General features: G+C 39.0%; 1 protein-coding gene across 2 annotated transcripts in view; it reads left to right on the top strand.

The window, feature by feature from the left end:
- The window catches only part of UBE2E2 (ubiquitin conjugating enzyme E2 E2), a 219976-nt gene that overhangs the window by 173853 nt on the left and 19997 nt on the right, over window positions 1–26126 (top strand). For both annotated transcript variants that reach the window (XM_074891803.1, XM_074891793.1), the window contains exons 4-5: window positions 7029–7161; window positions 21289–21436. In XM_074891803.1, the coding sequence (XP_074747904.1) occupies window positions 7029–7161; window positions 21289–21436 (281 nt within the window). The remainder of the gene's footprint in view (window positions 1–7028; window positions 7162–21288; window positions 21437–26126) is intronic.

The following is a 26126-nucleotide window of genomic DNA, read 5'->3' as shown; positions in this document are numbered from 1 at the left end:
TACTTTTTTTTTCAAAGTTTCTTATGGAAAGGCGGTCTCAATCAGAAAACTGGAAGGACTGGAAGAAAGTCTGATCCAAGTTTTTCAGCTGAATTCTCTTGCTGTAATGGAAATTAAACGGTGTAAGGGATTTGTCTGGAGGTTTCTGCCAAAGCCTTTCTGAGTGACAAGTGGCCCAGTCACTTCACCCTTGGTTTCCATTATGAATAATTAAGTCTAATGAAAGATACCTACCCGAAAATTGTGCTTACTTCATCTAATTATGATGATATTCCAACATATGTAAGACATAAATTCCCAGTAATATTGCAGGGTGACCAAAAATGCTGGATTTAGCATAGACCCAAATTTGAGTGTTAGATCATGGAAAGCCAAGCTTTTTCACTATGTCTAGTGTCTAATTAAAGTAAAACAATCAACTCTTTAAAAATGTATATATATTGTTAATTTTCTTAGAGTAATTCAGATTTCTTGGACCTCAAATTTATTGCTGAAAAATTTCTAACTTTGGTCTAGATAATAATGAGGAATAACCATGAACATCTTCCAATATTTTGATAATGGCACTTTTTGCACCATCTAGATGAAGGAATTGAGATGAGGATAAATTTAAAAATAAATAAATAAATAAATTTTAGGAGTTTTCAGCAGATTTTCAGGGAAAAAAGGAAATGAGGAAAAGTTTATGCATTCAAAAGGTACACATTTGGGGAGTATTTATTTCTTGATAACAGTTTAAGTCACCAATATTATAGCCAAACTAAGCACTTATTTCTAATTCTGAAAGGTTTTATTTCTTTAATTGTTCTTTGATTTTACTTCTTGGAGACTAGCCTGCTAATTTTATTCATAGCAGAGGTGTTATTAACCGTACAACTGTGCCCATTGCCACAGGCAGTCTCAGTGCTTGCTGCTTTCTCTTTGTTTTTGTTTTGTAGAAATGTATTCCTTTGGCTGCTGTGGCAACTGTTTATTACATACATTTATAAAAGTACCTACTGATATCACTGTAGCATCTGGGTAGGCAGCTGTGACTTCCTTTCCCTTTCCCACGCCGCCGTTGCTGCAGCACCCACTCTGCTTGCTCTTCATTTTCTACGTCTCAGAAGAAGGGCAACAGGGAAGAAAAAAAACAAATGAGTAACTGCTGTACTGTAATAAAATCCCCCTGCACCATTTTCTGCTCCCTCCTCCTTTCTGGAGAAAGATGAAGAATAGCAGGATGTGCTGATGGCTGTTGATGAGAGAAAAAGAAAAGGGAATGTTAGGGGTAGGGGGATCTGCATGTACCTGAAGGCAGGAAGGATCCAGCATGAAGGAGGAGCAATGAATTATACAGAGAGGGGGCGGGAGAGAAACCACCCTCAAGCAGAAAATAGAAAATCAGGTTCTACAAAGAATTGTTGGTAGCAAGGGAAGAAAAAGTGTGAAGGTGCGAGAGGTGGTGGATCAGGTGGGCTTCCAGAACAGAGAGTAGGGAGAACTAGGGGAAGAGCAGAAGAAATTCAACAGATGCCCAGTTCTGCTGGCACTATCTGTATCCATTCCAGAGCCACAGCCGCACAGCAGTGGGAAGGGAGGGCTGGAAACTACAGTTGCTCACCGGGCTGTGATGCCAATGCTCCTCAACGGCACTATCTTTGCATTTTGCTGAATGGGGCTGGGCTGGGTCTGCAGGTGGGTCTGAGTCACCTGGTGATGTTAGCATCAGCATAGCTCCTGCTGACCCTCCAGATTGAGATTATCCAGCAACCACTTTACCAGCACAGCCCCACCGCTGGTCTCATGTCTGTCCCCAAGCACAGGGACAACCCTGATCTGTGGTACAGGCCAAAACAATGCTTTCACTAAGGAACAGTTTCAGTTTTGGTACCATGTTCCAGACAGAGAGCAGAGGTACATACTGGGTTTATTTTAATGGGACTTTGTATGAGCTTCTCAAGAGATGTATCTCACTGAAAACTGAATCTGCAATCTTCTGTTTTGTCACATCCATCCTTCTCCCTCACCAGCTGTGCTCTTAAATTATTTTGCCAATCTTCCAATACTTTTGTATCCACTTTGCCCTCTGGGCAACTGGCTTCCCAGAAGCATTCATAGAGGGCAGCTAGAGGCAGCATATGCTCCAGCATAACTGTTAGATGTGCAAGAAACGGGATTGCAAGAAAGTGTGTCTTATAAATGGAGATAATTCTGTGGTGAGCTTCTCTCCTCGCAGGGAAATCTCTTAAATAGTAAAGCCAAGGCTCTGTGCAATAAAAGGAAAGGGAGAGGAAGAGGCTTGAGTGTATCCCTCGTCTTTCTGCTGTCACATGTTACTGAAGATAGTTGAGAGGGTCTGCATCTTCCAGGGACTGCACCTAGTGCGGGAGTACCCCAGTTCTGATGTGTGTTTCTGTGTGCTAAGGCAATTCGGATTAGATAATGCAGTAATCAGAATGAGTTGCCGTAGACAATGCCATGGAAAGCCAGTTCATGGACAAAGGTAGTATAATATCCTGGTCCTGCTTTATTCTGACCTGCTATAAAGGATGAGGATAAAAATGAGCTTAAACTCATCCAGGCCAGAAGAATCTTTCAATTTCTTTCTGAGTCCTGAGGAATGGGAAGGCCTCCCAGCCATCTTGCTTTCCTGTTTTATTTGGCCTGGTCGCTTCCCCCCACACACCATTAGCGTGTCCGAACTAGAAGGCAATTTAAGTTGCAATTCCTTTTCTTACTTCTTTGTTTTGTGCTATAGGCTTTTCTTTCCCTTGTGTTAAAGAGCACAGGTACACTCTAAATGTGAATACCAGCAAGGTTCAGAGACCAGGAATGGAAGGGAAGACGTTGAACTAGTCCTCATTTTCTACAGTATAAGGTTATGCTACTTCCGATTATAGGTGCCAGGGAAGCAGGGGAACCCTCATCAAGAAACATAAGTTAGCTTAGAAAATAATAATATTATTTTGATTAATTTATGTCATACGACTACTTGATAAATGTGGGATACTGCTTTTTTGGGTTGTTCTCTGGAAATTTAGTAAATTTGTATAAAAATCACAGCTCTGATAAAACTAAAAATCCAATGTACTTTCATAACTTCTGCAGGTGGGTTTTTATCTGGTATGTCTCACAGATGCTGTTGTTTTCATACAACTCTCCTAATACATCATTTTAAATTTAATATTTCAGGTTATTCTAAGTACAGTGAAAGCTTGGTGTTTATAATGGGTTGTACTGGACAGGCAGTTTTTAGCAGCACTACTTTCAAGTGACTGCCTGCCTAAAACATGTCAAGGGAATAGAAAATACTTGGTGCGTTAAGCATATTTAAAGCAAAATTAATTCAGTTATAGTAGCATTTAAAGTATTCTTCTACTAACTGTACCTGATGTGCGTATATTTCACTTGCAAGTATGTATGTGGGAAGCAGTGACAGAACTAAAATATGTAAGGAGAGGCAAAGGAGAGTGAAATACAAAGGAGACCACTTTACATGTTTTGACTTCTTTGTCCTGAACTTCATACACTCATATTGACGTCATTCTGGAAGAGGAAGAAGGTTGGCTCCATGTCCATCCACCCCAGCTCTTCCAGTGAGCAAAGCCTCCCCAGCAGGTAAACCAAGCAATATTCTGTGCAGTGTCTCATCAGCTATAGGGGCATAATGACAGCAGAGAGCTAGCTCTTGACAAGCCATTGATAACTTCAAGTCTCCAAGGCCTTTATGCTCAGCTGCACCTCCTCAGTCCTGTGTTACAAATTGCACCTGGGAGATGATGCTGGAAACATGGGGAGCGCCAGCTCCAGAGTCACACTGCATCCTCGCTGGGCTCCTTGATTGCCTCACCCTGCGGAGTTGCTAGGGTTTCAGTGTCAGGGCTCAAACTGGGAGGCAGCAGACCTGCCATTCTTCTAACCACCTTATTCTTATACTTCAGTCACTTCCACCTGGAGCTGCCACAGCCACTGTTATATCCTCTGAAGCTGACTGATTTAGCAGTGGGTTAGTGGCAGGCAACATGCATATGCTCTGGCCCTGGGTCAGTTAAGTTCAAGACAGATTTAGTCTGCCCTTTGCCAAGCGGGTGCACATCTGAATCTGTCCTTCCAAAGATAACAACTTCAGGCACTGAGATGTTTGGTTTGCTTTCTTTGAGATCTGTGGTTTAGTTGCCAGTAACATTAATAGTGCTGCGATATAAATCATACTGAATGTAAAACATTTGGGCTTCAGTGTGCTGGGCAGATATCCATGTAGAGAGAAGGGCAATTAAATCCTCTTGCATTATAAACCTTATAGAATAAGGCTCTGGCTGAGGTCTTGCACATATGGGAATTTTCTCTGGTGAAGCCTGATGAGTCGTCATTCTGCTTGCCAATAATGTGGATAAATAAAAGGCTTGACAATTAGGAAAGAAGAAAAACAAAGATAATACACCTGTCAAACTTTTTGTATTATTAATGTGCAAGTGAAAAAACATTATGCTTCTGCATGCTGTTGCCCTTAATACCAGCTGTTGCATGTGCACGTGGATCAGCTGAACAGCCTTGCTGCCAGCAAGCACTCTAACAGGCAACGTTGATAACAGCAGTCTTCCCACACTCCATATAATTCAAGCTATTCTTCAAATTAATAATAATACTTAATAAAGCTTCATCTCTCATTTGCAAAGAAAACCTTCAATTAATGTTAATCAGCATCCTCAGAATGTGATCAGGCTGGGCTTGTAGCTGGACGTGCCGAAACAGTTCAACTGGCAGATGGAGCATTTTCCAACTATTCTAATTAATGACTGTTCATTTCAAATGTTAATGCAATTAAATAAATAGGCAAAACAAATAAAAATAATATAAGTTATGAAAATGCCACTATCAGAGAGAGTTCTGATCAAAAAAGTGAGCCTCGCTCAAACCCGAAAAGTGCCCAACCATCCCTTCCTGGTTAAATAAGGTCTAAAAAAGACAGGGCTTGCTTTTGTTACTTGCTGTTTCCAACCATTTCTCTGGGATCAACATTTATATCACTTCCATTTTAACCTACTGGCATCAACTGAGTCATTGCTTCTCCAAGTATTAGAACGTTTTTCTGCAGAAAATCGGAAAGGATTTCCTTCACATAATATGGGCTTTTTTTCATGTAAGGTTTAGACCGTTCCTGCTCCTTGCCTTTTCTATTTGAACTAATTGCCTGATTATTTTTTTTAAGGGTTTTACTTTCTGTGAACCTTGTATACCATAGCACTGATGTAGGACCACATTTGTTTGGGCTTATAAAGAGTTCAATTAGCCCCTTAATGCCTAGTTCAGTCACAATTAAACCTTCCCTGTTGACTCAGGATTGGTCTTTCTAAAGGCAGTGGAGATGTTTTTAATTATTCATTCTCTGGTTTGTTTCTTACAGCAGTCTCAGCTGTGCTTTATTATTCAAAGGTTAATGCAAACTGAGAACTGGGTAAATTAAATTTGTTTGGCAGCTAGCAACCTGATGTATTATAGACACTGTGAAATATGGATGGCAACACTTCTGCTATTGTGACACTTAAAAAGCCAGATTTTATCTTTAAAACAATTGCTAGTTTTGTTACTATGGCTGATAGAAAATGAATGTTCCATAATGTTATAGTCTCTGTAACCCATTTTTGTTAAGAAAGCACGTAGTTTAGAAAGCCAAGAAACATTAACAGCTATTACAGAAAATTGATGTAGGTACCATGACTAATGAAGTACACTGCGCAGTACTAAGTCACGCAGTTGTATGCAGGGAATCATGCAGTCAAAAGTTTTAATGAAGGGAGCCCAAGGAATTTCAGGTGAAAGAGGGTTTTATTAACTTTCAGTGAACAAAATGAATAGTTGAGCAGTGAACATGACATGATGTCGTATAATAATTGTATGCCTTGAGTACATTGTGAGGCATGGAGCATAGCCAAGAGCTTTCATCTGTTCTACACACAGGGTTATTTCACAAACCCCTGCATGCTGTGGAAATCTGTACTGCAAACATAACAAAAATTGTTCCATAAGAAATGCCTTAAGACAATACCACGTCACTTATTTGAAATATCTACCAGCACTGCCTTTCTCTGAAAAATATTAATCAGATATATAGAAGTCACCATCCCAATTGATCCTAATTAAAATTCAGGTCCTGTATCAGTGACTGATATCAGCAGGCTGTGAACTGAAAAGAAATCGTCATATTCCTTAAGAGGCTACCCTGAGTAAAATATGTATTTCTATGGACAAGCATTATGTTGTATGAAAGGAGGCTGTGTTGGCTTTTGGAAGAGTCATGTCCAAGAACTTCTATCAGTTTTTAATTTGATTTTGTCAGGAATTGACCATGTGGGTTTCTTGTTTCACATACAGGATTATATTTTGTACATTTTCAATATTGTTTCAGTACTGTGTTTTTAAATGAGGACTTTGAATTAATATAATCCAGCAGTTTAACCCACTTTCTGCTTATAGTATTTTTAAGATAGGGTAATGATTGCAGAGTAAAGCAGGCTTCTGTACCTAGTGACTGGAGTCCTTAGGTTAGCAACTTAGAAAGTGCAGTTGCAAGGTCGTTTGTACCCTGCTCAGTCTTTAGTACAGTCTGTGCTGTATAATAATGTGTGTAATTACACTGCTATTGACTGATGAGGTAGGTGAATGAGGAGGTAGGTGAAAATAGGATGGCTTGTGAGGCAAGACAGTGACAAGAAATCTCAGCAAAGACTCTGTATCCCTGCACTGTAAATACTTCACATCTGCCCACTAAAATATTTGAGATAAGACAGTCAGGAATTTTTCTGTGCCTAATTGAATAATTTATAACATGATTTTAATACTTCTTCCTGGCTGAATATATCACTTCACTGACAGAGCTTAGGACACCAGTTACATGTTTTATCCAGGACTAACTTAATGAATGCGATACATAATTTTAACTTGTAGTGTTACTGCAAAACCAGTGGTACTTCTAGTAGAGTATAACTGATGCAGTATATTCTTGATTGTATGTGGTTATTATGTTATATTTTTGTTTTCTATTTTAGTGCTGGACCCAAAGGAGACAACATTTATGAATGGAGGTCAACTATACTGGGGCCTCCAGGGTCTGTATATGAAGGTGGAGTTTTCTTCCTTGACATTACCTTTTCACCGGATTATCCTTTTAAACCACCTAAGGTTAGTAGGAGGATATTGAAAGTCTGATAGGAGTCCTCTGCTTGTGGTATTTTTTAATGTGTATGTTGGTATATCATTGTAGGGTGAAACATAAAACTTTCAAGGAAATAATGACTATTTAAACTGAGAATTTTGATGGAAAGAATTTAAATAACTGGCTAAAATTTGTCTGCATGTTGCCGGTATAGCTAGATGGATATGGATTTATTTAGCAAATGGTTGCATAATTTCCAGCAGTTATTTGTTTGATTTGGATTTGATTCTAATATGAAAGCATTTATATTGGAGGCGCACCCTTTATAAGCAGCTGAAGATACTTAATCTTTCCTGTTGACCCGTATCATTCACCAGGGGTCTGTGGCAGTCTGACAAAAATATGCACCTTTCGCACTACCCCATATAAATTACTTCTGCAGGTGCAAGATACACTGTTGTTCATGAAGTTATAAGTAATTGCTTTACATTAGTTTTCTGGAAGAATGTGGAAATACTGTAAGAAAGGCAAGAAACTGGAGTAAAAGACAGAGATTTACAGAATTCCTTACGGATTCATTTTCTAATGCTGTCAATAATGACACTAACCACAAATGTAGAACTGTACCAATAACATAAACGTGGCCGGTCATTATCATGATCGAGTAGGCTTCGAATGTCAATCAGGAAAAATATAGTGATTATGAAGACAGGAAAAACAGAAATGGGATGAAATGAGGTAGTGTAGAATGTCATCGATAATGAGTAGTAATAATTGCTGAGGGAGGGTGTCAAAACTAGGCTTTATTGGGTGATCACAGGATTATTACAAACTACCTGTCTGATGCATGTATAAAATAGGCAAATACACTCCTAAGATGCATCCTGGGGCATTACCAGTAGAGATAAGGAATTACCAATGTCATGTACAAGACACTTCCAAGACCTTATGTGGAAGACTGAGTGCAATTCTTAACACACATGTTCAATAACAGGAACAGAAACCGGGAAAATTTACCCCCCAGGGCTGTTAATAGAATCAAATAAATCAATGGGTCTGTCTTTTATGAAACTTAATGAAAAGAAGTTAATTGTTCACCTTGCCAGTGTGGAGAGTGAGGGTCTAGAGCAGCTCTCTGGGAGGAGGTATCAGAGCAAAAATATTTAATTTCTTTTTGACTCTTGTAAAAGGGTTGGTATACCACATTGCTCTGTAATAGAAGGGTGTAGCATTAAAAGAGAGAGTACTTAATTCCTATTTGATTACCATGAGTACACTATTGAAAGAGAGGTGTTTATAAACAGAATTTTAATGCCACAGTAGTAATGTTTGTAGTAATTAACACTGATATTATCAGGAAAAGTTTTAAAAAAGAATGAGAGATGTGAATTCAAAATACTTGCCATTCTGTAAATTGGACTTTCCCAGCCAGTGACCTAAAGATGGGTCAGTATAACAGTATTAGAGATGGTCTTAACTTTGTTTCCCACTGTTAGTGTTACAGTTTAGGGAAGCTTTGGGGTTACTGAGAAGTCTTACAGTGGTTTTACACCTTGCTGACTGCACGTTTTCTGATTTAGCTAACTGTGATTACACAGTGAAGAAAGAATTTGAAACTTTGTAACTTCTCCTTCAGTTAGTTAAAGCTTTGGGCATACTGAGCTGGAGCAATGCCCTGTTTTTCCTGCCTCCCTCCCAGCCCAGGACAGTCCAGACTTCTTACTTGCTACACACGGCCATCTTAACAGGCCCCTTTCGTTTGCTTCTTTGCTGGGCTTAGTCTGTTTGTAGTAGTTGTAATGCAAGGATTACATTCAGTCGCCCAGCAAATTAAAATTACATTATTTAGGGGATATTGGCATATCCACTAAATGGATTTATTGAGTATGAAATAGAGCTTGAAGTTCTCTCAGAGATCCAAACCTAATATGTAAAGAACTAGATCTGAAAGACATGGCAGAGAGATATCTTTTGTCATTCTCTCTGTTGAATATGTTGAGTCTTGAGGCAATGTATGCAATAGGCATTTTACACTAGAAGGTGAAGGTCCAGTTTGCTGTTTCACCACAAGGTAAAGACTTTTTCAATCCACACTCAGTTGTGTTTGGCAACTGTATTATTTTGAGACGTGAGTAAGCAGCTGTGCATTGCTTATTAATGAAATATCACACAAATAGGGGCTTCTTGTCCTGCTTTGTAATAGATTTTTTTTTGTCTGCCTTTATCTTGATGCTAGTTGTCATTGTAAGAAATGTGTGCATATAAATCATATTAAAAATGTACTGCTTGAGAAAGGATGAGAGAGTTGATGATGCCGTATTGTATTACTAAAAGGGCAGTATTTATCATGAGGGAAATTGTTATTTGTAAGAAAGTAATAAGTACACGTGCACAGGGGATTAATGTCAGATATAACTGACTGTGTCGCTAGCATATTCTGTACATATGGATTCTTATTCTGTTCACTTCAGTCACAGTTGTAAATGACCCCTATTTTCAGTCCTGCTGTATGATCTCTCAAACTGTTGCTGTTTCATTACACCTATTTTCCAGACCCTATGAAACTGATTCATAGGTAAAATAGTTTGGGAAATCCCTCGAATAAAGCAGTGTGGGAAGATGACTGCTTGTCATAAGGTAGCTGCTGCCAGTCAGTGTTGCTGGGAATGGTGGTTAAATATGTTCTCCACATGCTTATTTCTAGCAAAAAAAAGGTAGTGGAACGTAACATAGGCCTCATGGTACAGTGCTATCTGTGTCACTGGGTGTTGACATCTCTTTGACTTCAGCACAAGATTTGTGATATTTGGTGCTGTTCTCAAAATTATGGGTCCTAGGGTTATGGGAATAGGTCATCTTAGATTTTTTTTCTAAGTATAGTCCCACTCCTTATGGCTCTATCATCTTAAAACATTTAGAGATAAAGTACAAGACTGTGGAATGTACTGAGAAAGACATAAAATGTATTCCTGAGTGTTAGCAAGATTGCCTCCCTGTAAGTACATAGCAGAAAGGGTCTAATTCACATTTCTCACCATGATTGAATTCATACATTACTCCTGAGATTTCTGTGGGCCATTTTCATCCCTCTTTTACTATGAAATAAGGAAACATTTAAATGGGTACTGTCAAAATTGATCTTCCAAAAATGTGACCACAAAAGACCTGGGAAGAAACAGAAACTATATTTCCCAGATGCAGTTACTTGACCCGGTCTGAGGTTCCAAAGGCAAATGCCCATGTCACGTAACATAGTTACAGTTAAAGAGCCTAATCCAAAGTGTATTAAAATCTGAAGAAAGATTTCCACAATCGCTTTTCCTTATCTGTTCTCAGATATTGTGCACTCTGTTATCATGTGTGTTTATGTTGCACATGGGTGTTGGAAAGGGTAAAATAATTTTTAAAATAAGAAAAATATATTGAAAGTGAACTCTAGATAAATGTCTTTTACTATTATAATTAAAATAAGTTTGTGATGTGAGCATTGTTTGGTTTGTATTATACAAAGCTCTCAGTATTTTCTAAAGGATCCAGAGTCCTTTTGTAAACACTGTTGATGCCTAGATCATTGGCCACCCTCTTACATATTGGAAAACATTAATTAAAATAAAATTAAACATCTGAGAGCACATCTGCACATGAAGAAAAGATGTTTGACCTATATTTTGGTGGTTTTTTAACAAATGTGTCAAGTGATTTTCATTTCTTCTTCTAGATAGCTAACCTGCTTTCCCATCTTGTCTTTATCACATAAAAGAAAATGAATCACTCATTCATTCAGGTTTTTTTTTAAACAAAGAAAAAGTACCTATCCAAAACTTTCATTTTTATGTATTTCTTCAGTTTTTACACCTTTGTAGCTTTCAACATCACATCCTCTTAAAATTTTAAAGTTTTATCTCTATTCTTTACATCCTCTAATTATACTGTGTAGTCCAGCTCATGTTCCTAGATTTGTATAGGCAAGCATCACTGCCATCAGGTTTCCCTTCCCATCTGCACCAACCACTCTTTCCCCTACCGGTCCAGCATTTTCTTATTGTCAATCCTTACCTGTCAGTGTCTCTCTAAAGTTAAGCCATAAGCATAATATCAAATTAAGCTATTCTTCACGAAAATAGAATACACCATGTGGTAAGTCAGAGTATAATTTGCTCTCACAATATTCATTTTTTTTCCCCTTTGAAGTCAGTCTATTTCAGTCTTTCAACTTTGTCTCATGCCTTGAAACAGGACTCCAGATTTTCCAAGCCAGAGGTCACTGACCCTTTCAGCTCTGCTTTCCTTTTAAATCAATGGCATTTGGCTTCACTCACAACTGCAGCACACTCATGATGAGGAGGGAGTTGTTCTTCCCCAAGAAGGTTTGTCTGTGTGTGACTGATGCAGCCTGAACAGGAGCAGTGGAGGGCCATCCCAGCCTAACTCCGATTTATCTCTACAACCAGAGAACACGATTTTTAGAACAGCTCATCTGAGAACTGACAAATTAGCCTTGGCTTTCTGGGAGGCTCTAATCAATTAAAAATGTCTCTTCGCCTCCGCTGTGAGGAAGCTTCTGTAGCATCGCAGAAATTAGCCTAGCACCCAGTTGGCTGAGTCAGCAAGAAAGCGGGCAGCCTGCAGAATCGCCATTCCCTTTTCAGCTGCATCCTAAGTATCATGTTGGTTTTATGAGATGCCAGGCAGGAGGAAGGTATGGAACAGACAAAGCAAAGCATAAGTGTGGACATGATCTCACTTTCTGCTAAAGGCCAGATACTAATGAGGCTTCAGTCTTGGTCACAAGGTGAGGTTTCACTTCAGCCCCAAAATACAGCATCTCCCTTGTAGTGCAGTGGGCTAAAGAATAGAGAATCTGTGCCCTGTTCAGAGCAGCCACTTAAAGAAATGAATAAAAATATTTAGATTGCCTGCCAAGGAAATAACACTACATTTTTCCAGTGCCTTAATGACCACTCAACACTTTTTAGAAATACTTTTGAGATTTCTTTTTTCCTGCTAACTATCTTCCTTTCATCTCTAATGGATTCAGACAGTTTGCCCCTTGGCTTTTACAAAGGAAAGCTCTCTCTCTTGCTCTGTCTCTTTGTTTGGGGTATTGAATGGAATATATAGCTACACATAGATCGATGTCTCTTGAGGGGAGGATATATCTGTATATGCATGTGTATCTCTATATATGCTTATATGAATGGGAGGTATCACATCTTTCAGTTACCCTAATGTGAGAGAAAGAATTTCAGCTCAATTTCTGTCCTCAGTCCACATAAGAAATCAGTGAATTCCCCAAGCATGCAAACTTTTTTGATCTGAGATCATCTAAAGTTTAGCCATCACGACAAATTAACAACTGCATCTTTATGTACACTATAGTTACTGAAGGAAGGATGGTAATTTCATTATCCTGCATACTGTCCCTCTGGAGCAGGAAGCCTTAACAAATCAGGAAGCCATACCAGGGTCTTTCATACAGGTGTTTGTAGAAAAATGAATGCTCTTCAAGAGAACTCTCCCCCCAGGAATTGTCACTGCAGTGGTGTCTGCATTTTCATCAAGAATAATCTTTATTAATAACTTCTACTCTCATATTTGACTGCGTTCAGTCTATTACAGTGTCAATTCAATTTAGCTGTAGCTGATACAATATGGATATATCTGTCATTATCCTAGTACTCTGCTAGCTTTATTTTTGAATTTGAGTGATTTATAAAATCTCTTAATCCCAACTCTACAATTAATCTTGCTAGGGACTTTAATCTCAGCTGACTGAAAAATGGTTCGCAGGACTTGAAAGCTGCAATATGCTAAATCACCTCTAAATCAAAATTAAAATAACAGAAAACTCTATTTCCTCCTTGTAAATCTCATATGTCTATCGACTGAAAAATTGTTCTCAGCATTTGAAAGCTTAGCTGTTTTAAATCAACTGCTTGACTGCAAGGAGAGTCTTTTTCCCATGTAAATATAATGCAGAGTGTCTATAGAATCTGGTCTTAATGGCAATATTAAGCATCTCTTCAATTTTTTGTATGTAATTGTCATATAATGCTAATCTCTATGCACTAAATATGATTACGTGGAATCCGTCTCCTGTGTTACAAACTTTCTACTATTTCATAAATTCAGCCTCATGCAAGGGGCAGTTCTTTTTATTCTTGGCTTCTACTCAACTTTTTCATACATTTTATATGTGATGGGCTGTTAAGGACACTTTTATCTGCAGTGTAATAGAAAAACAGTGCTTACAAGGGTAGATGAGAAAAAGTAAGCATTCCTTGGTATTGCTAACCTAAATTGTTAAAATGAACCTTACAAGGCAGACTTTAACTTGCATATATCACTATTAACACAGTTTACATTTGAAGCTCTCAAACATGGAATAACCTCAAGCCCAGTCTATCTGATCCTTGCTGTTTACCATCTCTGCAACCCTGGTGCAGGCAGGGCTTCAATCTACCTTCTCTTGCCAGCTCCCTCCTCTGATACTGCCACTGTATGACCAGCCTTCAAATGTGATGGTTGCCTGTCACTGTTATCCCTTAAGTTCATTTGCCTCATCATACTTCTCTCATAGGCTCTGTCACATCACATTAGCTCTCAGTGCTGTGCTGTGCTGCTCACAGCTTTTCTCAGCTGCCTCCTGCCCTCCCCATCCTCCTCCTGATCATCTGGTGATCCCTCACCTGGCACATTCCCACACCACTGCCTCCCCTGGCCTCCTTGCTGTGCTTTGCCTGGCCTTGCTGTTTACATCTTGCTGAGAGCAGCTCGTGGATCCTTCATCCATGACAATAAATGGAGTTGGCAGGCTTTCCCAGCAAGCGAAGACTTTGGGTGGCTGCAGGCAGAAATCAGATTCCTAGGAGTCTTTGAGAGGGAGACATGGACAGCCTACCACCAGCAGACCGTCGTCAGAGCTAGGAGTATCAGCCCAAGTCCTGCTCTTCTCGGAGCGGCTCTTCCCAGGCACACGAACTGCAGCATGCGGTTCCCACACTTGCACCACCTGCAATGAAACTCCGTTTGTTCCATAGGTCCCATATCTTCAGGTAATGCTGAGCCTATAGGGCAGTGTGCAGCGGTACAAGGCTCAGGACAGGTCAAACCCAGGTGGCTCCTTAAGAAACTTTAATGTCTCTCCAAATGACAGAATCACAGAGACATAAAGTGGAGGACAGAGATACAAGCAGATGTATGTCAGGCTGAGGAAAGGATCAGTAACTACATTTTATTGCAAATAGATGCAAAAGTCACTTTTGATAGGAACAATACTGTGTAAATCTCTGAGATTTCCTTTTAATTCAGTTATCTGATAATTCTTCTAGTAATTGCCAAATTGAATTGCCATTTCTTCTAATGAATAGCCTTATTTTTCACTCTGTTTTTAATATACTAATTTATATCAGCAGTTGTACTGATTTATTTAGTCTCGATGAAAATGTCCCTATCCAACTAAAATCTTCCTGTTTTCCCTCTTCAAAATTTAGGTGGTTCATCATTTCTTTCTATTTCCTATAAATACCCAGTACACAAAGCTCCTCAAAAGGGCCTGTAGAGGCATCTTACGGGGAATCTTCTGCCTCACATCAGTGGTTTGCATACTGCCAGTCAAATATATTTTCAAAAGAGGACTTGTGATGTCTATTGGATGTTTCAGAAGCTACGTAATTCTGCCATACCACACATTTAACTACTGCATAAAATCTACACGTGATCTAAAAATACATCATATATCAATGTTCTTTCTTGTCCTCTTTTACACACACACAGATACATATACAGATGTGAGAGGAAGAATTTTATGTACATTATTACTATAGAGTAAGAGCAGATGAACTGATTAGGACAGAAAACTACAGTTTTGAGGTCAATCTGCCTAGAACTTCTCATGCAGGGAGCACCTAAATACCCAAGGGCTGTTAAAATTGGGCAAGAAAAAAAAAAAAAAAAAACAAACAGTTTTCTTAAGAAGAAAATTTAGGACTTGAAGTGCGTACTGCAGCCTGCCCACACAGCCCACTGACCAGCAGCCCTGTGCCCGGAGCCCTGTGCTTGCCTCTGCCTAAACTCCCTGAGCACACCCATGAGCTCCCTACTTACAGAAGCATAGCAAAATTAGGAAGAACAGTCAGACGCCAGGTACTGGCTGTCACATGGTAATATATGATTTTTTTATGTAAAATAAAATGTTGCTATGTGCTAGGCCGACTCACATTTAGGTGAGAAGAGTTGGACTGCATTACAGCAGACATGAAGGAGCGCTTTGGTGAACTCAGAGAGGTGTGTGTGTAGCACAATACAGCCTCCATGCTTTGAACTAGGAAAGGCAGGACTTAAATGGCCAGTAAACCTTAAAAAATTTTAGTCTCTCTGAAAGGACTTTATTACTGACTTTCCATATGGCATTACTAATTGTAAGAAAGATTATGCTGATTAAATGAAAATCATTTTATAAAGGCTCATATTGACTTTGTCAGAAAAAGCTTTTGATGATGCTTTGCATCTTATAATATTGTTTCTATTCTGAACGTCCCTAGCCCGAACAGTAATCCATTTCCCACATTCTCTCTTGCTCTTCCTTTATTTTCAGAAAACTTTGTATGGTTTAAGATAATTTTTTACTTGCTCTCTCAGGTACATCAACGATTATGAAGGTCCCTTTTTAATTTTTCTGCTATTAAATCTGTGTGCAAAATGAGTATGTTTATATAATGTAGACATTTAGTATTGCTGTGCTTATTCAATTTTTTTTCCCTGTAACAGTCTGTTCAATGAGACTGTGAGTAGTTACTCAGCTTCATAATTACCATGAATATAATGAATAATTACTCATACTGCATACTGTTTCCTTTTCAGTAATATTAAAGGTTAACTCATGTGAATGCTATTATATCCCTTTTAAATTGTTATCACTTTTGGCTAGCTATGTCTCACATGGTGCATTTTGCCACAGAAACCCAGAGTAGTTTGCATATCAGACTTTGCTGTAGGTCAGGCAAAAGTAATTACACTTTATTTTTCCTGCTAATGCAGATGACATATATTTTCCTTTGATAAAATAAACTATATAGCTATTCTTTACCAACTAAAATTATGTGTAAGCATTTTTTTTTAAGAACTGCTGAAGTTCATTTCTTGGCGTATATTTAAATCATGCTCTCTAATAGTGAGCATCATGTGGTCATTTATTATGCACTTTATGTGATAATCCATTAAGTATCTCAACTCGTTCATATTCATGCTACAAATCTGTAGTTACAAACCAGAGATGGATGACCCTGTCTTAGAAAGGCCACCTCAGTGGTAGGTATAGATAGAATCAAGTGTGCTCTGTAAGAAATTTAAAGATGCTAATTAATGTAAAGGTCATTGCATGAACATCGTGTCACTCAGAGCTATAGATATTTTTCATTTAGGTTGTTTTAGAGTATTTTTCTGATATGACTACAGTGTGTAGGCCTGATCTTGTTTTTATTATCCTCTCTATTCGAGCAGACAAATCTATTGCTCATAAAGTCTGACAAACTGACATGGGAACTACTTACTCCCTCCTGAGCTCCATGAACATCATCATAAATGGCATCATATTTTTTAATATATATATAACCTTTTCTGTATGCAGTACAACTTCTTCCACTTCAGGTAGTGCCACTGCAGTTTTATTAAAACAGAACTCCTGGGGAATATTTGAGGAAGACAGAAGTTTCATCTCAGGCAGGCATGCAGGATTGCACCCTTGTAAGAAATGAAAGAGCTTGAAAGGAACTTTCCAAAACTGTGGGAATGAGAGCTCTGGGATCTCAGCCCTGCTCTTAGTGTTGGCTGAGCAAAAGGGGGTTGGTTTTGTTTATTCTTCTGTTGACTCCAGGAGGCTTTCATCTCTCCCTGCATAGACACCAGGCTTCAGTGGGAGGAATGAGGAAGAGGAGGTGAGGGTTTGAACCCAAACAGGCTGAAGAATGCAATTCCTGAGTGCACACTATAACCCCTTGCGTGCTAATATGCAAAACTGGAGAATCATTTCTTCCTCCTGATGTTTCTGAAGAGAATTACAACTGAAAGTGCATGAGATGTATTTGCACCCTTTTAGAGCCGTGGTGCCTGTCTCTGAATCTTACAGTGAACACTAAGCAAGTCACACACGTGGATGCCAACGTGGCTGCTTGGGTTTAGATCTAAAATAGGAACATTCAGTGCAAAAGAGAGATAGTGAGTGATTTTAGGACTACATCATGCTGGAAAACTGGTATTCAAAATCACTCTGAGATCCAGGAGTGATTTATCTTGCCTACAACCAGTTGCGCTCAATCACACAAATTAAATCCATCTTAATTCACTCTCCCCAGGTTTTATAAACAGTCTTTTTTCGATCCTAAAACTTATGCAATGAACAGCCAGCCATAGCTTTACATGTACTTCTTTTCTCTCTAACCATTTTTTTCTCCCCTTTTTGAATAGATAACCACATTTTCTTCACAGAGACTATATAAGGGGGTTTTTATTTGTTTAATTCTGTTTTACACTATTCAGAAGGGTTTGGCATTCAACAACAGATAAGCAGATGAGTTTACTATTGTTTACTTCCAAAACTGATTGAATATAAACTCCTCATCATTACATTTCAAAAGCTTGTTTATAGTACTCTTGTAGTTTTCAGAAGATAGTCCCATTTTTCCCTATTTCCTGTAATTTGCATTTTTCTGACCTGTGCTTTTATTTAACAGAAATGAGATACCCTCTTAAAACTGCAGAATCAAAGAGAGTAAATCCATAGAGGACACTTACCGTTGAAAAAAAAAAAGATAAATTACTCCTCTACCATTCAATTGTCTGAGGATGACTTCTCCTATACACCCACACACTCCCTAGAGCCCCTGCATGGGATTGTTTAGGTGTTTTCATTAGGGGATAAATAGAATTAGAGTACACTGTTTATAGGAACCATTTAAGTGGCGTCAGGTAAAAATATGACCATAGTAAAGAAAATGTAGTTCCCCTGGAATGCTATTATCACTTGGTTTCTCTCTACACATATAATAGGAATGACCCTGCATAACTTTAAAATGTGGGTATGGTAAACACAACATCCAGAAAGTTACATGTCACCATTTCCCACATTAGCTGCAATTTGAGGCTGCAATTTTTCCTGGATGGGGAAAGCAGTATGTCATCCCAGTTGTACTCTATGCTGCTTTGGGATAAGAACACTGTTACCTGCCACCATCAGTCCACAGTTCCCAGTGTATTAAGTTGTAGTTAATACAGCTTCTTTTGAAATTCTGAAAACTTTGATTTTTTGCCATTAAAATGTCTCTCTGTACTTAGGCTGGCGTTTTAAAGTGCACTGGCATGTTTGGTGAGTTGGTGACATGTTTGTCAGTGATAAGCAGCAAGCCTTATCTTATGAGTTTGTGTCTTCGTCAGTGTCACGGGTTTAAGATGTGCTCATAGTGAAAAAATGCTACATTTCAGGTCTAAGTATTTGCTAAAAATAGCCTTCCAACTACAAATGGGTGTAGTCCCACCTATATTTATCCACCAGATAGCCTGAGATGGCAATGGAGTGTTGAACGGTTTATGAAAGACATGAACTTCCTCCATTCATCTCAGTGGCTCTCTGAACCCTGCCAAATTCCCAGTGTCCTTGTTTTAATGCTTCAAAAACAACTGAGGAAGGGGAATGTATGGCAATGTGCCTGTCCTCTCAGCTGATGGCAAAACAGTTACACGTTAAAATACAGGCTCAAATTGATGGCCTTCTCTTAAGCAGGTTACAAGCTCAGACTGACCTGTCTATAAATAATTTAGAGGGTATAATTTAATCTGTGCAATGAATTGAGTGTGTTTCCCCCACATTCAGTGAGACCATATATACCTTATTGCTCAGTGTATTCAGATACCACTGAATAAAGTTCTCAAATTTTTCATCATGGAAGCATAGAAAAGCACTGTTGTTCAGGAAAAAGAATTAAGCAAAAACTTTATTCCAACAATGTACTGAGTAGTAAGCATCCAATATTTAAAATTAAGCAGGTGCTAAAGTGTTTGCCTGAGTCATGGGACATCCTGCTAGGAAGCATTCCCTGATTCACTTAGAACTCAAGTATAACAGTAAATCTATCTGGGAACTTAATGACCACTGACCTGCAATTCACAGGATGCTCTTCCACACCAGCTTCCTTTGTGGACACAAAGGGAGCTGGTGTGTCCCACCAGCAGTCTGTGCTGGTAGTTTACACTGTCTGTGTAAGGTAGTTTACCACTGTCGTGTATTTGTAACCTTCCTTGTTCAAAATAGCTTCCCTTTTTAGACGAACATTTGATTTTATCACTAAAGACTATTTTCTTGATCTTGGAGAAGACTTCCTTCAATCCAAATGCTGAATGTGCTTGGACTCCTAATGAGGGGGAAAAAATAGATCGTCTGGCTATAGTGTTTGGATGAATTGAGCTCATTGTGCCAGAAGTATTTTAAATTCTCATAAAAGTCCCGGAAGTGAAGCACTTAGTCTAGAAAGCAGTAAGTGAAACCACAACTGCAGGGGGAGAAAAAGGAAAGAACCTCCAAATATGTAGGGTATGGAGTGGCAAACTAATAAATTATCCTATTAGTTGGCAATACCTTTAGACCTAGATGTGTTTAAAAACTGATGAACTTGCTTTGTTGGGATCTTTGTTACAGAACTCACTGGTGCATGACAGTGGGCTCCAAAAGTGTTTTCACAGATTTATGTGGAAAAGTACTTAGGAGAAAAAGTATTTCTTGTTGAATGTAATGTTTTAATACCAGAAATCTGCTACCTTTTCTTTCCATTATTTTGTCAAAGCTGCTTGATTTAACCCAAAGGGACAGAACTTTTCAGTGTGTTAGAGGATTATTTTTTTTTTAATAGAAGTAAACCAGGTGCCATGTTATTTCACTTGTATCCTTTCTTCTGCTTACTGGTATGTGGCCTGATCTCAATCCCACTGAAATCATTGAGATTTCTGATACTGAACAAAACCAGAACAGGAGCATGCCTGTCAGCAGTTTCCATTACTCCCCAGAAGCAGGTTTATCTGTGTAGTAGAGCAGGAATAGGGGTGTAAGCACTCCCAGTTACTAGCACAGTCCAACTGTAGTGAAGAGCAGCTTTCCTAAATTGGGGTGTGCTTTGCCTACTGTTGTCTCCTCCTAATCAGCCCCTCTGTTGACAGGGTTATTGCCAATGAGATAGACCACTGAAATTGTACATCTTAATTTTAGATGTTATGAACATGTCATTAAAACCATCTGTTTTGTCTTGTCATTTTGATAGAACTGATGGAGAAATTAGTCCTTGATGACCCCCAGAGGTGGTTTTTTATATTGTTCCTTCCTATCCAGTAGCCCCAGTATTCATTCTGAACTACAAAGTGGACCTTCATAGCTGAACTTTTAAAATAAACAGCCTGCATCTTCAACTTGAAGCAGAAGCACATCATTCTAGGCTAAAAGAAGTGATCTCCTTGGTTTGTAACATATAGGATCACCTGGGAAACAATATAAAACAGATACAGAAATACTCAAAATCAACTCAAAAAAAAAACCCCAAAAGGTGCTTGTAAGCAATTCTACCAAATCAACTGTAACTTAAAATTTGGAAATAAAACAATTTTATTTGAGCATCCTTTTCTCAAAGATATTTCACTTTTTCCAGGAGTCACTGATGTGATGGCCTCACATTTTTTTCCAGCTTAATCTATTGGGTCAAACAATGAACAGATGAAGACAGTGGAAGAATCTGTCTTCTTCTGCCTCCCTTCAAAACATGAAGTAGCTGTGGGCCTGAGTTATGAACATTGTCCTCATCGGGGGCTGGAATAGGTTTTTTTGGCCCCATACAAAAATAATGAGATTGATGACACCAAGGCAAGAGGATGCTTGGGAAACGTGTCTCATTCTTACCTTGCACAAACCAGTTCCACTGCTGGCCACAGGTGGAAGAGACAGACTTTATTTTCTTATGGATATCCCTATCTTGCCCAGCCGTTAACTGACAGTAGAAGTGTACTGTCATTTCAACCAGGAAATCAGAATGTTAGTTTGTACAATTTTTTAATTTACTGAATAATTGTGTAATTATTGGCTGGAACACCATTGTACTTAGACATGCTGTCTTTTCTAGGTAACATTTCGGACAAGAATCTACCACTGTAATATTAACAGCCAAGGCGTCATCTGCCTGGACATTTTAAAAGACAACTGGAGTCCAGCATTAACCATTTCTAAAGTTCTCCTCTCCATCTGCTCCCTCCTCACAGACTGCAACCCGGGTAAGAGGAATTAACTTTCATTTTGCGTTCATTCACAGTTCATATTCAGTCAGCTACTAGGACGTGGTCAGTGCACTGTTTTACTGCTGCCTACTAAAAAAAGACAAAAATGTAAACTTTAAATGTCATTCATTTAAATTGAGACATAATATAGAAAGAAAGCACAATTTCAGGAGCTCAAGTGCATTTTTAGTACTTGAGAATAAAAATTTTTTAATTCAAAAAAAATAGCCAGTAGTAGGCACTAATTTGAATATTACAACCAGGATATTAGTACCAGGGAATATTAATGAGTTAATAAATATTGAAAAGGAAAGCTTACATTTAAATATGCTGATAATATGGTCTCTGAAAAGAATATTAATAGTACTGACAATGATAGATGTCTAACACAGACTCTACAAATAATGAAAATTAATTTAAATGAGGTTTATTCAATATCCTGGACAGCCAGTATGAGTATTCAAAGCAAGCTGTCATTCTTATTAACTAGCATAGCACTTAACCTCTTCCCTCAGCTCTTTTAGATTTGTTTTCTGCCATTGACCACTAGATCTGTAATTTCCACTTCCTCTTACCCTATTTACCAATGAATGGTTCTGACTGCAGCCTTGAAAAATCGTAGTATATAGAAATTATTAAAGAATCATCAAAGAAAAATTAAGTGATCTATTTATACATTGTGAGGGTTGTTGCTGGTTTATTTTTTATTGTACACTTCAATATTTTTTTAATTTGTCATCTAGTTTTTAAACCTTTAGATTTCCTGGTTTTAAACTTTTCTCCCCAACCAAAGGCTAAAAACTGCTTTGCAAAGGGCAGAATGTGAGATTTGTGTGTAATCAGGAGCTGAGTCAAAAGCTGTAACAGAAGGCTGAATTATTTCAAAGCTCAAAATAAGGTGAAATTGGGCAAAAATGCAATTGACCTGTTTTATTTTCCTGTGGGTTTGTTACTGTATATAGCATTAAAACCTGTGGTGTTCCTTCCACTTAAGAGCTGAAGCAGCAGAGAAGCCCCATGTTACCATTTCAGGCACGTTTATTTCAGGTGTGCTGGATGCTCTCTGCTTACATCTCTGAAAGATTTTCTGCTAGTGCCTGCCCCAAAATATGCAGAGGTGCCTGTAGGAAGTCAGGTGGATTGGTTGGTGGCAGAAGTGCAAAGAAAAGCAAATGAATATTTGCTCACATGTCTTAGAGACCAGGTGAAGAGCTAGAGACACTGCAAAACTGTTGTTGGAATTGAGAAACTGGCAGTAAGCATGTGCTCACTTGTCACGTCTCTTTGGAGGGACACAGTCAACTTGAAAACTGGCCTCTTTCCAGTAGTGATTTGAAATTTAAAAATTTACTACCTCTGCCCTCTTTTTCTTTCCCTTAGACTATTTTACAGATGCTGTCAAGCAGCAGTTTCAGCTGGCCAAGTGTGTAAGAGGAACACTGAAAACAGTTACCCATAATATATTATCATATGCAACAAGTATATTAAAAACGGGAGGTTATTCTTCTCTTCAGTTTCTTTCAGTTAGTAACTGTAAGCATTGTCATGACCATAGTAAATAAAACAATTTTATGATGTTTCATTTTCAGATGTTCGCTTTAATTACAAAATAGTTTGGGATTTTGTTACTGCTTCATGTTAAAATTTTCTTATGTTTTTTTAAGGAATTAATGCAATTTCTTAATTTGTATTGTAAATTCCTCTCTTATGAGGAGCTGATGGCAGGTAGCTATGAACTACTGAGTCATTTTTGCCTTCCTTTGAGATTGCCTGTTTCATGTTAGACACTTTTTATATTAAAAAGTGAACTTTGAATGTTACTGAAGCGAAGGCTTGCAAAAATGTTAGTGAAGTGAAGGCTTGCAAAAACTTACAAGTTTCAGCGTATTGTCTAATATTCTACAGCTTGTTCTGGTTCTACTGCCTGTCCCATTATTTTTTAATGACATTTTATCATTAACATGCCATCCAGATTTAGATAGATAGATAGATAGATAGATAGATAGATAGATAGATAGATAGATAGATAGATGGATGGACAGACGGACAGACGGACAGACGGACAGATACATCACTGATGTATATATCAGAGATACATATCACTGAGCTAGATCACATATATATGTACGTATATATACAGAGAAACATACATATATGTATTTTCCTCTCTGTCAGCTGGGAGTAATTTTCTAATCCCTCGGTCCTCTCTTCATCTAACTAGTCTGCCCCTCTCTAAAGGCAGAAACCCAACAGGGGTCTCGATTTGATAAGCAACTTTGAACTCTTTGTTCACCATTCATCAGCCAGAAGCAGATCAGGTCAAATGGAAAGGCAACACTGAATCTCCCACAAACATAAACACTTGGGATGGGTGAGTTTTCCACCCCCAGCGTCTCTGAAGGGAAAAATCAAGTATCAGTTACCCCCTAGTCTTACATTTATGCAAATCTTCATTAGAACAACAAATAGCAGTAAGAATGGCAGCTAATTAACCCTCAGTCATACACAGTGATTAAACAGAGCTGGAGCACAGCTGCAGCTTCATTGGCAAGCGCTGCTATTCTTCTCCAGCAGGCTGAGCAAATGAAAAGAGGTATTTGCTCCTGCCGCTCCTGTCATTCACACAGTAATCTACAAAAGCCACGGAGAGAGTCTCTTTCCTCCCCGGTTATACATCACCGCCCTTTGTTCCCTATCACTCCAGGCAGGAGCGAGTTTGTCCTTTTTAAACAACTAATACAATCCTTTACTCATAAGCTGTCTCAGACCCTTCAGTCCTGATTATTATTAATTGTCTCTATTTTGCTTGGCAGTATCAGCCAGTAAACTGTGTTAATGAAATGTCTGAATTTTGTAACAGCTGGCTGACTTTTTTTCATGGGGGGAAGGGGTGCCGAAGGGTTTGTGTATGAGTGAATCTGTGTGAATTATCTGGGAGCATAACAGAGCCAACTGGAATGGTGTCAGAGAGATGGGAGAGATGATGGGATACACTAGCATTCAGTCCAGGGATTCGTATTTTTCTTTAAGCTGGTACTCTGGGGCACAAAACAGATCTTCTACAAAGCAGGGCCCCAGTCCTGTAAATATTTTGGCATGTGCATGAGCAACCCTATGAAACCTGATAGATACATTCATCTGCATGAAAACGAGTGTGTAAGTGCTCACAGGCTCTGTGCTTGAGCACTGAAAATATTTTCTTCCAGTGCTAGCTGCTAGGGCTTGACTGTGTGGGTAGATAGTTATTCCAGAGTAACTCCATGTGTGGACACTCCCCTCTTTGAAAATATATGAAGTCAAGTCATGAAAAGCTGTCTTACTTGGAGTAAAAGTCAACTCTTAAGTATTCGACTGGAGCCTGGGGAGTGTAATTTCCCACACTGCCTTAATCCAAAGGAGCTTTCAAGTGTGGATGGCCCCTGAGGTTCTGTATTTTTACTGAGCTTGAATTATGAAAACAAATTAATTATTTTTCTATTTAGAGAGCTGGTGATGCTGATCTGGGTTAAAATGCTTACTGTTCTCAGCTAGTCATTGCCACCCCAGCCCTGCCAAAGGTTCTCAAGCCCCAGGAAAATTCTCATTTGCAAATGCTTCAGAGAAAATAAATTGAAACACCGACGAGACTGCACTGCGACTTTTCTCTTTGCGTGGCCTCCTTCTTCACTCATTCAATGTCTGAACTTGGCTGGCCTGATTATCCCTGATGTCTGAACAGTCTAACATCAAATCATGTCTGCTTAATAACATGTGGCTAAGCCTTGATTAGGACATCAGAACAAAACCTGCTACATCTCCCTCACACCGACTTGTTCCCTTTTGGTATCATCTTCCACCTCTAGCTCCTTGCCATTTTCCCCACACACAAGTTCCATGGTCAGTGGGGATTTTACTCCTCAACTGACATTCCTGAAGCAAACACTTTGGCGCTGCTCCTGGCCCTCTCCCCTGTGCATCAGGTCATCCCAGGCTGCGAGCTCCTGCGATGGGGTTGTGCACGGTGGTGCCAGCAGAGGATTAGAGGGGCAGCCTGAGACAGGGAGCAGCCACAGCATTGCTTGCCCAGAAATGTGCCCAGTTAGGCTCTGCTGGCAGCTGTAACCAAAGTAGCTGCTGAGAGGCTCTACAGAGCCTTGCTTGCTTTGCTCTTTAGAAACCTCTGCCGGATTTCTCCCCTGAACTGACTCAGGGGAATTTTATGCCCATGTGTTTTAAAGCAACTCTTATCCTATAGCTTAAGTGACCATTTTCCTGTTTTTCATTTCCGATATATTAATGAAGTACCATCCTCTTTCCTCTTGGTCTTTCTTTGCTGCACACAAACCAGACCTGTGTTTATTAGCCTCCTTCCATAAGAGAGGCTTTCCATTCCCTTGCTCATCCTCACAGCCCTATCATGCCCCTGCATCACGCCGCAGTCATCCTTCCTGAACGTGCCTGACTTGTGTGGAGTTCATCAGGGCGTAGCCAGACAGACTAACCCGCTCATCATCACCATCATCTGGGTGGAAATATTTACTGCTCCCTGTTGGATGTCCCTATCTCACTGGCAGAGCCATTGAAGGTTACTTTCTTTCTTAGCCCTGTCATTTTCACTGTTTGTCTGCTTTCTAACTCAATTTAGTGAAATGATGGAGAAAAGGAAAAGGAGGGAAAGGGGAAAGGGAAAGGGAAAGGGAAAGGGAAA

Source organism: Strix uralensis, chromosome 1 (genome assembly GCF_047716275.1).
Source record: "Strix uralensis isolate ZFMK-TIS-50842 chromosome 1, bStrUra1, whole genome shotgun sequence".
Taxonomy (NCBI): Eukaryota; Metazoa; Chordata; class Aves; order Strigiformes; family Strigidae; genus Strix; species Strix uralensis.
Note: the sequence above shows the minus strand (reverse complement) of the source record. Positions and strands in the feature narration are given on the sequence as shown.